Below are 14011 nucleotides of genomic sequence, written 5' to 3' on the forward strand. Positions count from 1 at the left end.
AGTTGCGTCAACTCAAATTTGGACGCCATTTTGTGTCTAAGTGTGTCGGATTAGATATACATGTACATTCGCGATATGGGGTGATATATTCTAAACCTGCTAAAAAAAAATTTACTACACATATTTAGTCTTATTATTACATACAGGTGATATTTGTTTTGTCAAAAACTCAGCTATTGCCGTGAAAAAGAGCTGTGTGGTGATATTAAAAGTGGTATGGCAATGCACATTACAAGCCAACACTGCATATAAGAGCTAACATTATAAGTAAGACAAACCAATGCTGTCGTTCTCTGAATTTTAATAACTTTTAGAAAGGAGTGTGGGCATATCCAATATTTTTTAAAGGGTGCCGAGAGCAATTCCGGTGTAGGACTTCCAGCCGACATATAGTCTAACACACATAAAACAAATTCTGTACGTGGTATTGCCATATTTCTATAGTGTACAACTTTAGTTTTATCGACATTTATATTCAATTTCCATTGTAATGATTTAACAAGCTGCAAGTCAGCTTCTGTCTCTGACATAAGGAAAACGTCATCGGCATCTAGTAAGATTGAAACGTTCATTTATTACTACACCCTTGCCCAGAACTCTGATGGATATTGCCTGATCGATTAATATGTTTCATAGCTGGCGACTTAATTAACACTTAATTTTCGACTGCGCCAAGCCGTAATTAAACAGAGAAAAAACTTTAAAAAATACCTGCAGTGTGCACGGTTCGTCTAGTCGAACAGATATGGAAAAGCACAGATACGACGTCGTATTCACCATAACTTGTTTAATTTCACCAGGAACACGATGAGGCCAACACAGTAAACATTCAGTACAAAACTTGGTTCATACATTCAGTACAGAAAATGATTCATACATTCAGACCGTAAGAAAACTCTGCCCATAATACAACACTCTGACCAGACCAACACTTCATCCCACTACGTTCACCTCCTCCCAAATTTGTCTTCTGACTTTATCACTTGGAAATCTATACATCTTATATTTCCCAGATTGGTTTGAACAACCAAAAGCAGAACAACCAGTCATTTTGTTTGGCAATAAACAACATTCCCGTACCAAGCTGACGTTCACGCACGGTGAAGTTGGACACAAAATGGCGCCACGAAATCACGTGACCAGAAATCTCGGGTCAGCGCATGGCGCAACTCTCTTTATACAGGGACTCTAACACAGCCCAGACGTTTCCTCTCATGGTATACGTCAGTGACCATTACTGGGCTGGATCATCATCATACCAGGTTATTGATCAGTAATCTGAAAACCGGATGACTTGCCCGTGGCCGATTAATGTTACTCAGCGTGCACGTGGCTGCTATCAATGCCAGCTTTTTCTGATGGAAACATTGCAATGCAGCAACTCTGGTACAGATCAACACAGGAACACGATATAAACGATATGACAAAGATTACGCAGCTTACTGGACTCCGACACGACAGGAATCCATCTACCTGAGATCCGTCCCTGCGAAACATTGCCTCTCCTGTTACAGCTGATGAAACTGTAAATGCTGATGATGGAAAGGAAGTTGGGAAAATATTTGAATCCAATGAGTGGTTGTAATGTCATCGAACGCACATTCCATAAGAAAGATCAAGTTGTCACCACAAGTCACGTCTTCTGCTGAGGTGGAGGACAAGTAGACTCACAAGTACAGGTAGATTGTCAGCGGCTGGTTACAGCTGTAAGTGTGACTGAAAACGTTACAGGCATCTTCAAGTAGGAACTTTGAACCTCCACGCGCCCCTTATCTTCTCTATTTGAACTAGCTGGACGAGCAAGACCGGCCAATAAACCTGCGCTTGTCGAAGCAATGTGGACGTTGGGAAAAGGGGCTGAAATATCTGTAGCATCAGTGGAATGAATGCTGGATGAAAAATATGGATCACTTCTTCAATGACTCCCATGGCCTAGAAATTCAACATTGTGATGTTTGCCATATTACGTGGCATGACTGATGACGTCGTCATTGTTTTTTTTTTGTTTTTTTTCTCCACCAATTTATCCCGAGATGACGCTCAAGAAATTCCATCTTGATCGGATGAAGTTTTGTTCTTGTCAAATTATGACGTCATAATGGAGGCACCTCTGACTAACATATTTTATTCCCCATGGAGAGTTCTTTACAATGAGCCAGGTCTCAATTTCTTCGATGCAGCGCTTTCGGAGATAGAGGCACAACGTTTTTCGGTTTTTTTCAAGATGGTGCCGTACTACGTGACATACGACGTCATAATTATCATTAAATTCTACAGGAGTTGGTGCACCTCTGGTGAAAATTTCATTTTCCTGTCAGTTGTGAAATATGGTGAAAAAAAAATAAATTCCAATGGTCGCAGAGAAAAAGCATTAATTCTGTGCAGACAAGACAGACAGACAAATTGACTCAAATGCAATACCCTCTCCTCTGGCGAGTGTAAATATACAATTAGTGGTTTGTACAAGCCAAAATGGTTTATTTCGGGAAAAAAAAAAAAATCACAGGTGCATCATACCTTGGCAGTCGGTCCATCTGCCATTGCCCCAAATCACACTCACCTGAATAAAGCACGATTAATTATTTTTACATTTTGATAATATAAAACATCTGCCGTTTTACATAGAAAGGTTGAAATTGCCATTCTCCACAAAAACAAGGCCTCGGCCATGAAGACGCTTCAGGAACTCTGCTAGCTTTTCACGTTCCAGGCCGTCAGGTCAATTTGGGTCGTCAACTCAGAGCTCAACTCGCACTGGTGAAAAACACCGGAAATGCTGTAATATTAATGGCAGCGGATGTGGGTTCAGAAGCGGTTGGTGGCGCGGTGGGTAAGGCCCCGCAAGTTCCCATAGACCTTGGATGGCGGACTCCCTGTAGCAGAAGAAGAAGAAGAAAAAAAAAAAAGAGGATGTTTACCCTCCCTGCCAACGCAACCTCTTCTGATCAAATCAGCCAATAACATTTGCACACAAAATCTTGTGCAGATCAGTATTTAGCAACAAGGTTGGAACAGACATTTTCAATTGCTCAAAACGTTTGGATTTGTAACGCAGGAATGTACATCATCCATGCTCCACGCACAAGAGCTTGGGAAGACGGAACGGGAAGGCAGGGAGATGCATGAGGCCCAAGAGGGAATGATCAAACCTCGTCACTTTTACATTTATGATGCCAGAAGAAGACTTGATTTCCTAATTAGACATTCTGCCATCTTGTTCAAATCCACACCAAACCTCGGCCTTGAGTCTATGCCAATCACCGTCGCGAATGCAGCTCACCTGCTTACAAAGGATCGAATAAAACAAGCACATCTACTCACCGAGGATGAGGTTGCAGATTGCTGTCCTTGCAACCTTGATGTTCTGGAAAGAGCCAAGAAGATGGATTTTTCTGCAGAAACGTTCGCAGTCGCACATCAGTGGCCGAATTATACGCGTGTTACCATATGCGGTAACTTGGTGGTGCTCAAAGCAAAGATCCCAGTCGTATTTCACCGAAACACAAGATCAAGACAACTCTGAATTAACATTCCCTGAAACACAAAGCAGGTTTGAATACATCCAGCTCACCGTGGCCTATTCATTTCCCGATGGAGTACGGCAGGAGAAAAATGCAAAGTTTATATGAGCAAGAGGCGACCATGTAACCTCAATCGTACTGTGATGACAGATGGTCAAGCCAACCACAGTGTAAATTTGTGCCTTTGTTGCTCGGAGTAGGTCCGAGAATCGCCTCAGGTTTGTTGCATAATCGGGCACATGTCGCAAGGGACGAGACCACAATTAATTTCCTTCAGGTCATCCCGTAATCGGTGCTGTGTAGGAAGTTTAACTCGTAAAGAAAATCGACCATAGTTTAAGAAAAAGCCGCCGACGTCACGAGCTTCGCACGATATCCACATTTAAAGGCTTTCAAGTTTCGGAGCGAGTTGTCCCCTTCTTAGCCATCCATATTTCATTGTAAACACCTGAATTTAAAAATAGACACGACATTACACCTGGCTCCAAAAAATGCAGGGGATCCACACCACTGTACCCTGTACTATAGCTGACTAGCAGAAGTACCCGGCATTGCTGGGGAGGGGAACGGGGGGGGGAGGGGAACGGGGGGGAGGGGAACGGGGGGGAGGGGAACGGGGGGGAGGGGGGGGGAGGAGAAGAGGGGAGGGGGGGGAGGAGAAGAGGGGAGGGGGGGAGGAGAAGAGGGGAGGGGGGGAGGAGAAGAGGGGAGGGGGAGGAGAAGAGGGGAGGGGGGAGGAGAAGAGGGAGGGGGGGGAGGAGAAGAGGGGAGGGGGGGGGAGGAGAAGAGGGGAGGGGGGGAGGAGAAGAGGGGAGGGGGGGAGGAGAAGAGGGGAGGGGGGGAGGAGAAGAGGGGAGGGGGGGAGGAGAAGAGGGAGGGGGGGGAGGGGGGGGGGGAGGAGAAGAGGGGGAGGAGAAGAGGGGGCGGGGAGGAGAAGAGGGGGCGGGGAGAGGGAGGGGGTGGGCGGGGAGAGGGAGGGGGTGGGCGGGGAGAGGGAGGGGGTGGGCGGGGAGAGGGAGGGGGTGGGCGGGGAGAGGGAGGGGGTGGGCGGGGAGAGGGAGGGGGTGGGCGGGGAGAGGGAGGGGGGTGGGAGGGAGAGGGAGGGGGGTGGGAGGGAGAGGAGGGGGGTGGGAGGGAGAGGTAGGGGTGGGAGGGGGAGGGAGAGGTAAGGGGTGGGAGGGGAGGGAGAGGTAGGGGGTGGGAGGGGGAGGGAGAGGTAGGGGTGGGAGGGGGAGGGAGAGGTAGGGGGTGGGAGGGGGAGGGAGAGGTAGGGGGTGGGAGGGGGAGGGAGAGGTAGGGAGGGGAGGGAGAGGTAGGGGGCTGGGAGGGAGAGGTAGGGGGCTGGGAGGAGAGGGAGGGGGAGGGGGCTGGGAGGAGGGGGCGGGGGGGGGAGAGGGAGGGGGCGGGGGGGAGAGGGAGGGGGCGGGGAGAGGGAGGGGGTGGGTGGGAGGGGGTGGGGAGAGGGAGGGGGAGGGGGTGGGGAGAGGGAGGGGGTGGGGAGAGGGAGGGGGCGAGAGGGGTGGGAGGGGGTGGGGAGAGGGAGGGGGTGGGAGGGGGCGGGGAGAGGGAGGGGGGCGGGGAGAGGGAGGGGGGCGGGAGAGGGAGGGGGCGGGGAGAGGGAGGGGGTGGGAGGGGGCGGGGAGAGGGAGGGGGTGGGAGGGGGCGGGGAGAGGGAGGGGGTGGGAGGGGGCGGGGAGGGGGTGGGAGGGGGCGGGAGGGGGGCGGGGAGGGGGTGGGAGGGGGGGCGGGGAGAGGGTGGGGGGAGGGGGGGGGCGGGGAGAGGGTGGGAGGGGGGCGGGAAGAGGTGGGAGGGGGCGGGGAGAGGGAGGGGTTGGAGGGGGCGGGGAGAGGGAGGGGTGGGAGGGGCGGGGAGAGGAGGGGTGGGAGGGGGCGGGAGAGGGAGGGGTGGGAGGGGGCGGGAGGGGGGCAGGGAGGGGGCGGGAGGGGGGCAGTGAGGGGGTGGGAGGGGGGCAGGAGGGGTGGGAGGGGGGCAGGGAGGGGGCGGGGGGAGGGAGGGGGGCGGGGGAGGGAGGGGGTGGGAGGGGGGGCGGGGGAGGGAGGAGGTGGGAGGCGGGCGGGCAGGGGGTGGGAGGCGGGCGGGGAGGGGTGGGAGGGGGGCGGGGAGGGGGGCGGGAGAGAGGAGGGGGTGGAGGGGGGCGGGGAGAGGGAGGGGTGGGAGGGGGGGCGGGGAGAGGGAGGGGTGGGAGGGGGCGGGGAGAGAGAGGGGTAGGGAAGGGGGTGGGAGGGGGCGGGGAGAGGGAGGGGGTGGGGAGAGGGAGGGGGCGGGGAGAGGGAGGGGGGCGGGGAGGGGTGGGAGGGGGGCGGGGAGGGGTGGGAGGGGGGCGGGGAGAGGGAGGGGTGGGAGGGGGAAGGGGGGTTGGGAGGGGGGAGGGGGCGGGGAGAGGGAGGGGTGGGAGGGGGGCGGGGAGAGGGAGGGGTGGGAGGGGGCGGGGAGAGAGAGGGGTAGGGAAGGGGTGGGAGGGGGCGGGGAGAGGGAGGGGGTGGGGAGAGGGAGGGGGCGGGGGAGAGGGAGGGTGGGAGGGGGCGGGAGAGGGAGGGGTGGGAGGGGGCGGAGGAGGGGGGCAGGGAGGGGGTGGGAGGGGGCGGGGAGAGGGAGGGGGAGGGGGTGAGGGGGTGGGAGGGGGGCAGGGAGGGTGGGAGGGGGGCAGGGAGGGGGCGGGGGTGGGAGGGGGGCGGGGGAGGGAGGGGGTGGGAGGGGGGGCGGGGGGAGGGAGGAGGTGGGAGGCGGGCGGGGAGGGGGTGGGAGGCGGGCGGGGGAGGGGTGGGAGGGGGGCGGGGAGGGGTGGGAGGGGGGGCGGGAGAGGGAGGGGGTGGGAGGGGGGCGGGGAGAGGGAGGGGTGGGAGGGGGCGGGGAGAGAGAGGGGTAGGGAAGGGGGTGGGAGGGGGCGGGGAGAGGGAGGGGTGGGGAGAGGGAGGGGCGGGGAGAGGGAGGGGGGCGGGGAGGGGTGGGAGGGGGCGGGGAGAGGGAGGGGTGGGAGGGGGGAGGCGGGTGGGAGGGGGGAGGGGGGCAGGGAGAGGGAGGGGTGGGAGGGGGGCGGGGAGAGGGAGGGGTGGGAGGGGGCGGGGAGAGAGAGGGGTAGGGAAGGGGGTGGGAGGGGGCGGGGAGAGGGAGGGGGTGGGGAGAGGGAGGGGCGGGGAGAGGGAGGGGGTGGGAGGGGGCGGGGAGAGGGAGGGGGCGGGGAGGGGGCGGGGAGAGGGAGGGGGCGGGGAGAGGGAGGGAGGGGGCGGGGAGGGGGTGGGAGGGGGGCGGGGAGAGGGAGGGAGGGGGGCGGGGAGAGGGAGGGAGGGGGCGGGGAGGGGGTGGGAGGGGGGCGGGGAGAGGGAGGGAGGGGGCGGGGAGGGGGTGGGAGGGGGGCGGGGAGAGGGTGGGAGGGGGGCGGGGAGAGGGTGGGAGGGGGGCGGGGAGAGGGAGGGGTGGGAGGGGGCGGGGAGAGGGAGGGGTGGGAGGGGCGGGGAGAGGAGGGGTGGGAGGGGGCGGGGAGAGGGAGGGGTGGGAGGGGGCGGGGAGAGGGAGGGGTGGGAGGGGCGGGGAGAGGGAGGGGTGGGAGGGGGCGGGGAGAGGGAGGGGTGGGAGGGGGCGGGGAGAGGGAGGGGTGGGAGGGGGCGGGGAGAGGGAGGGGTGGGAGGGGCGGGGAGGGGTGGGAGGGGCGGGGAGAGGGAGGGGTGGGAGGGGGGCGGGGAGAGGGAGGGGGGCAGGGAGGGGGTGGGAGGGGGCGGGGAGAGGGAGGGGGAGGGGGGCAGGGAGGGGTGGGAGGGGGGCAGGGAGGGGGGCGGGGGGAGGGAGGGGGTGGGAGGGGGGCGGGGGAGGGAGGGGGTGGGAGGGGGGCGGGGGAGGAGGAGGTGGGAGGCGGGCGGGGAGGGGTGGGAGGGGGGCGGGAGAGGGGGAGGGGGTGGGGAGGGGGGGGCGGGGAGAGGGAGGGGGTGGGAGGGGGGCGGGGAGAGGGAGGGGTGGGAGGGGGGCGGGGAGAGGGAGGGTGGAGGGGGCGGGGAGAGAGAGGGGGTAGGGAAGGGGGTGGGAGGGGGCGGGGAGAGGGAGGGGGTGGGGAGAGGGAGGGGGCGGGGAGAGGGAGGGGGCGGGGAGGGGTGGGAGGGGGGGCGGGGAGAGGGAGGGGGGGAGGGGGGTGGGAGGGGGGAGGGGGGCGGGGAGAGGGAGGGGTGGGAGGGGGGCGGGGAGAGGGAGGGTTGGGAGGGGGCGGGGAGAGAGAGGGGTAGGGAAGGGGTGGGAGGGGGCGGGGAGAGGGAGGGGGTGGGGAGAGGGAGGGGGCGGGGAGAGGAGGGGCGGGGAGAGGGAGGGGGCGGGGAGGGGGCGGGGAGAGGGAGGGGGCGGGGAGAGGGAGGGGTGGGGTGGGAGGGGGGCGGGGAGGGGGTGGGAGGGGGGCGGGGAGAGGGTGGGGGCGGGGAGAGGGTGGGGGGTGGGGGTGGGGTGGGGGGGAAAGGGAGGGGTGGGGGGGAAAGGGAGGGGTGGGGGGGAAAGGGAGGGGTGGGGGGGAAAGGGGAGGGGGGTGGGGAAGGGGTAGGGCAGAAAGGAAGGGGTAGGGGGAAAGGGAGGGGGATGGGGAAGGGGTGGGGGGGAAAGGGAGGGGCGTGGGGGAAAGGGAGGGGGTGGGGAAGGGGTAGGGCAGAAAGGAAGGGGTAGGGGGGAAAGGGAGGAGCATGGGGGAAGGGGTAGGGCAGAAAGGAAGGGGTAGGGGTGAAGGAGGGGGGTAGGGGTGAAAGGGAGGGGGGAAGGGGAGAGGGTAGGGTGGAGGGGGAGGGGAGGGATATAGATGGTTACTGGCAATTGATCACATCCACAAAAGATGTAATCCACACAATTTATGTACTTTACATAACGTTAATAGGAATACATGGCCGTGTAGATGGGAAATACAGTTTGTTTGAAATAAATCACAAATATCAGATGAAAGTGAAAAAAAACCTATGTGGTGTGAATGGCAATGTTCCTCGCTGAAATGTGAAAAAACTGAATTACGTGCGAATGCATAACTGTGAGATTATGGCGGCAAAGTTGGAACATCACGTGATCGCTCTGAGCGAATCAGCGCGCTGCTCTGCGACCAGCTGAGTTTCCGTGTATAATGTTCCTCGCTGAAATGCGCTGAGGTAAATATGAATAAAAAATTCGATATATTTTCACTTTTATGTTTTGGCTAACTCGCTCGCGAACCTGACGAAGATCCTGAGCAAGGATCGCTACGTTATGCTAACGCTACGTTAGCTACGCTACGTTACGCTACATTATGGCAAAAAATATGGATCTACAGATGAAAGAAAAAAAAACCTATGTGGTGTGAATGGAAATGTTCCTCGCTGAAATGTGAAAAAACGGAATTACGTGCGAACGCATAACTAAGATTATGGCGGCAAAGTTGGAACATCACGTGATCGCTCTGAGCGAATCAGTGCGCTGCTCTGCCATTCCGGTCATAATATTCCTCGCTGAAATGCGCTGAGGTAAAAATATGGTTAAAAAATATTATGAAATAAATTTTTAGGCCGACCAAGTTCGTACCAGGCTCAATGGCCATGTTTGTGCCAAATATCAAGTTTGTGAGCCTCTCCGTTTAGGTCACACACACACACACACACACACACACACACACACACACACACACACACACACACACACACACACACACACACACACACACACACACACACACACACACACACACACACACACACACACACTTTAATATATAGAGATTAATCACCTGGATTGGGTATGTGCCTGGCTAACACAATCAGAATTGGTGGAAAATAATACATTTTGTGGTTTGGGAAAGATGGAAAGACATGAATAACTCACGTATCTGCCAGCACAATGCGAGTCCGCGTCGCATTCTCAATGGTGAACTTCGTTTTCCCACCTTTACCAGCGATGCGTCCAATGGCACGGGAAAGGTGGTCTCCCTTCAGCATTTTCACTACGGGAATCAAGATAGAAAATTTCACTTCCAGAACATGGCGTCATTTTGCACATGACACATGTTCGGTGAAGATGCAATTTAATAAATCAAAACCTCTCTCTTCCATGAGCCTCCTTGGAGAGAAAGAAAAAAAGCACATCAACCAGGAAGCTAAAATGCAGGCCGTTCTATTTCAACCTAAAGATAAATTACACAGGCCTTTGCACCCCCACCCACACTAAACGTACCCATCCCTCCCTGACTGCCTCCATCGTTCCCTGCCCACATCCATCCGCATCATGCACGCCCCTGCCTTGTTGCTCCGCCCACATCCATGCAGATCATGCACACCCATGCCCACTTGCTCCGCCCACATGCACGCCCCTGTCCACTTGCTCCGCCCACATCCATCCACATCATGCACGCCCCTGCTCACTTGCTCCGCCCACATCCATCTGGATCATGCAGGCCCATGCTCACTTGCTCCACCCACATCCATCTGGATCATGCAGGCCCCTGCCCACTTGCACCACCCACATCCCTGCCCACTTGCTCCGCCCACATCCATCCACATTATGCACGCCCCTGTCCACTTGCTCCGCCCACATGCACGCCCCTGCCCACTTGCTCCGCCCACATCCATCCACATTATGCACGCCCCTGTCCACTTGCTCCGCCCACATGCACGCCCCTGCTCACTTGCTCCGCCCACATCCATCTGGATCATGCAGGCCCCTGCCCACTTGCACCAAAATCTCTCGGATTGCACCCCATCCACTCACCACACCATGTTATTATATCTGCTCCTTCAAGTCCCCATACTTTTTCCCATATTTCCATAAGATGACCTCTCGACAGATTTGAGGCCAAATTGTCGACCCTTTGATTACTTTAAACGAGTTCCTTTAAACCCAAATAGCAAGAGACCAACAGTGGTTCGGACCAAGAGCACAAGATTAGAGATCATGACCAGCACGGACGCATGGACTTACCATCCGTGACTTCGAATGACTCCAGGAAGAGGTCATCAAGTCGTAAGAGGGCGAGTGCGTCCTGTCAAAGGTGCACATTGTGTTTACAATGTAAACAAGCATGAACTTTTCCTTGGTGTAAACAAAATCCCCCCTAACCACAACATTGTCTCCAAAGTCACACAAACCACAACATCATTTTAGAAACGTATTAAAATTTTACATCAAAGGTTGAGGGTCAAAGGTTTGGACATTTACATATTAGGTACAGAAATAGGAAGTGGGGCCTCCCCTCCCTTTCCCATTCCTCAACGATGCCAAACATCTCCCCTTTACTTTCTCTCCCCATTCTCATGGTGCTCATGGAGGTAAATTCTGCACCTGGTGACCTTGTCCAGGATTTGTTCTTAGCCAGGGAAACATTCATGACAAACATCCCCAACGCTCCAACAACGGCACAGGAACCACCACCGCCCCCATCTGATCGCTAGCGTACATAACACATGTGGTTCCTGTCAACACCCATCAAATGCAACTTAAGGAATGTGCGGGACATGATGTTCTGGTCGTTGATCAAACACGCGCACCTCACCTCCACCTGAAAGCCAAGCACGAACGCACGCACAAAGTCGGTGCCTTTCTGCAGAGCGCCCACATCGTTCGTCTGTTTGCACGTCTGTAGGCAGGTGGCAGGACGAGGGTAAACACAAAGGGTCAGGTGATCAACATTATTCACCAACACTTCCTCCTGCACTGTCCCCATCTCCGGAAAACACCGAACTGGAAACGGAAATACCATGCCAATGCAAAATAATAAAGGCCTCAACTATACATTAATCCTCTCTGCTGGTACTTCCCACACACCCCCACCTTCCCAACCTGTCGTCCCACTTCAGGTGTAAAAAGGAGACACATTAACATACCCTGGATGGCACCAACTTTGAACACAAATGGTCACGACAATGTAATTCTAATGACCATGATCTTCATTTTGTTTGAGTTTATTTCTACCAACAACCCCTCTCCACCATATGGACCACCTTACAGGTGAGCTTGCAGACCATTAGTCCAGAAAGACTACGGCTAGGATAATTACTCATCATTCCCAAGGTTCTAGGTCCCCGAGTGAGGCGCACGTACAGCAGCTTCGCACCTTGAGCTCCACGTTCCTGGTCTTCAGGTTGAACCGAATCTGCAGCTGGAGGTGCTCCACCACAGGTGTGTAGATCTTCATCCAGTTCTCCTTGAGCGGGGTGTAGCGATGCGGAGAAACTGGGATTTTGCGCATTTCACATTTACCTTCCTGGTGCAGAGTTGGAGAAAGTTTGTTTTTTAAATACTAGTTATAGTTATCAATACCAAACACTAACTTATCATTTTTGTTAAATATCTCAAATCAGAACCTGGATAAGAGCAATCCACATGTACCTTACACTTACCATACCTATTCCTAATCCACACACAATCCCACACATCACGAATCCAAGTTTCACTCACTCTCACTACATCAAACTCCTTGATATCTACCTTCACTTCAACCTCTTCCATATTATAATCCTCGCATTGGAAAAGGATATTTTTTAACTTTTCACTACTTGTAAATATTTGTTGCTACCTGGCCTTACCGATCGATCAGGTGATCAGTTGCAGTTCCCCCATTTTTATCCCTCGTCCTCGACTGGAGTCGAAAAGAATCCCAAATCCCTCTCAATTCCCACTGAACCCCTACCTTGTACCTGTCCCTTCTATTACACCTTTGGCAATCACAAGCGAAACGTTTTTTGCCACCTGTTGGACCGAAGATCGCGAAGGTCGATAAATGGATGAGGGCGAGACTACCGGAAGTAAGCTGCAACACGTGCCCTTTTGTAGTTTGTTTTCAACGTCTCCAATCACGTGACTTGTCGCGAAGGGAGGAAGGGTCCACTAACCGGAAGTTACGTAGTTCCGCGGGCGCCTATTGTCACCTGACCAACTGATCCCCCAAGTTTTGTCCGAATCCGTCCGTAACATTTTTAAACATCGTGCTCAAACACACAAACAGGTGTGAGTAGTGACGGCGTATGTCGCTCACCATGAGCTTTTCGCCGGAGATCGGAGGAAACTGCGGCCTCTTGACAGGTTCCTCGGTCTCCATGGCCGTCGCCGTCTCCATCTTTCGTTTTCTGCGAGCATCACCTTTCCTCGCTTTTACCTGGAACTCGTCCCCTCCGCGGCCTACCTGCTCGCCGGCCACGGCAGAGTTCACGATTCTCATGGGTTCGGGCTCGGAACCTGTCTCCATGATGCAAGTTTTCAGCACGTGTATTTTAGAGCCATTACCGAAGAAGAAGAGGAGGGATAAAAAAAAACATCGACCGGAAACGGAAATCAGCTGATCAGTCGAGCTCTATGAATCGAAGTTATTTTTTAGACCGACTACCTTTTTATACTTTGCAACGTCACTTCACATCTCCAAGGTCCAAATACAAAACTTTTTGACCTGTATCTGTGCATGAGGTAACTATCAACAGATAAAGATAATGTTAACGAACCATCGTTGTCTACTGCATCAGTGTATGTATGGAGTTCGTGTTTCACAATTAATAGTTGTCATGGAGTACACGATTTAATTAATACCGATTGTAGTGACACAGACGAAGGTGCGAGACAAACCATTTTATTCCGCAGTTCCAATTCGCATCCACAAAAACAACAACAACAACAACTCATAACCTCTTCCTCCTCAACGTTCAAAAACGGCCACTTTGCACTTAGTCTCCTCGGAGACTCAACTCGTATATGAACTCGTATATGAAAATGAGTGGTGACTGGACCTTTGTCCAATGACGAGTCAAAAAGAGCCAATTCACAACTGTAAAAGCCATAAAAACAAATTGTTTCGTGTTTGTGTATATCCGGTTTTCCAGTGTGTTCCCTGACGAGTTCAAGATGGAAAACTGTGGTGATGTCCGTTCTTCATTTGGCTATTTTTCGGTTTTGTAACACGAAACGCGTGAAGTCGCCGACATAGCCGCCCGCGGAACTACGTAACTTCCGGTTAGTGCACCCTTCGCGACAACCGTCACGTGATGGATACGTTGAAAACAAACCACCAAAGGGCGCGTGGTGCAGCCGGAAATTATGGAAACGGTGCGGGTTATTTGATCGTAACTCGCTTAATTCTTGTCTGATCTTTAAAAAATTTACTTTCCGACAAGCTCGAAGCAATTCGCTTTCTAACAATATAAAGTTTTATGAAAAATAATACGAAATGTTTGGTTTCGACCCCTGTGGAAATTTGACGCTCGATTCGGCGAATTTTTTTTGGGCAGGTACCGAGGTGTGGTGTTTTACATGTGGAAAAGAACTTTAATTGGCCTAAGGCCAAACAAAAAAATATTCATGTTTAGCGTCCCCGCCCGCTTCCTTTTTAGAGGCCGCCTCCTTTTTTTTGTCTTTTTTTTAAACATCGTTCGACTGATCGCGAGCAATCAATTTTCTCACTCTCTCGATTTGATAGTCTCCATCATAATTGTTTCATGGCCGCTCACACAAAATAATCCCGTCTGTGATACACGGACATACAGGTCCGGCAGTAATATGCGGC

At 54.8% G+C, this 14011-nt stretch overlaps 1 protein-coding gene across 1 annotated transcript; it reads right to left on the reverse strand.

The window, feature by feature from the left end:
* Nucleotides 1-284: 284 nt before the first annotated feature.
* On the reverse strand, nucleotides 285-12778 carry PNO1 (partner of NOB1 homolog). Its single transcript, XM_068131850.2, has 7 exons — nucleotides 12497-12778; nucleotides 11576-11725; nucleotides 11015-11098; nucleotides 10444-10504; nucleotides 9352-9469; nucleotides 3322-3392; nucleotides 285-2873 (listed from the first exon to the last, which is right to left on the reverse strand). The coding sequence occupies exons 1-7, from the start codon at nucleotides 12704-12706 to the stop codon at nucleotides 2806-2808; spliced, it is 762 nt and encodes a 253-aa protein (XP_067987951.1). The 5' UTR covers nucleotides 12707-12778; the 3' UTR covers nucleotides 285-2805.
* Nucleotides 12779-14011: the final 1233 nt, after the last annotated feature.

Source organism: Myxine glutinosa, chromosome 12 (assembly GCF_964187855.1).
Source record: "Myxine glutinosa chromosome 12, kmMyxGlut1.1, whole genome shotgun sequence".
Classification (NCBI taxonomy): Eukaryota; Metazoa; Chordata; class Myxini; order Myxiniformes; family Myxinidae; genus Myxine; species Myxine glutinosa.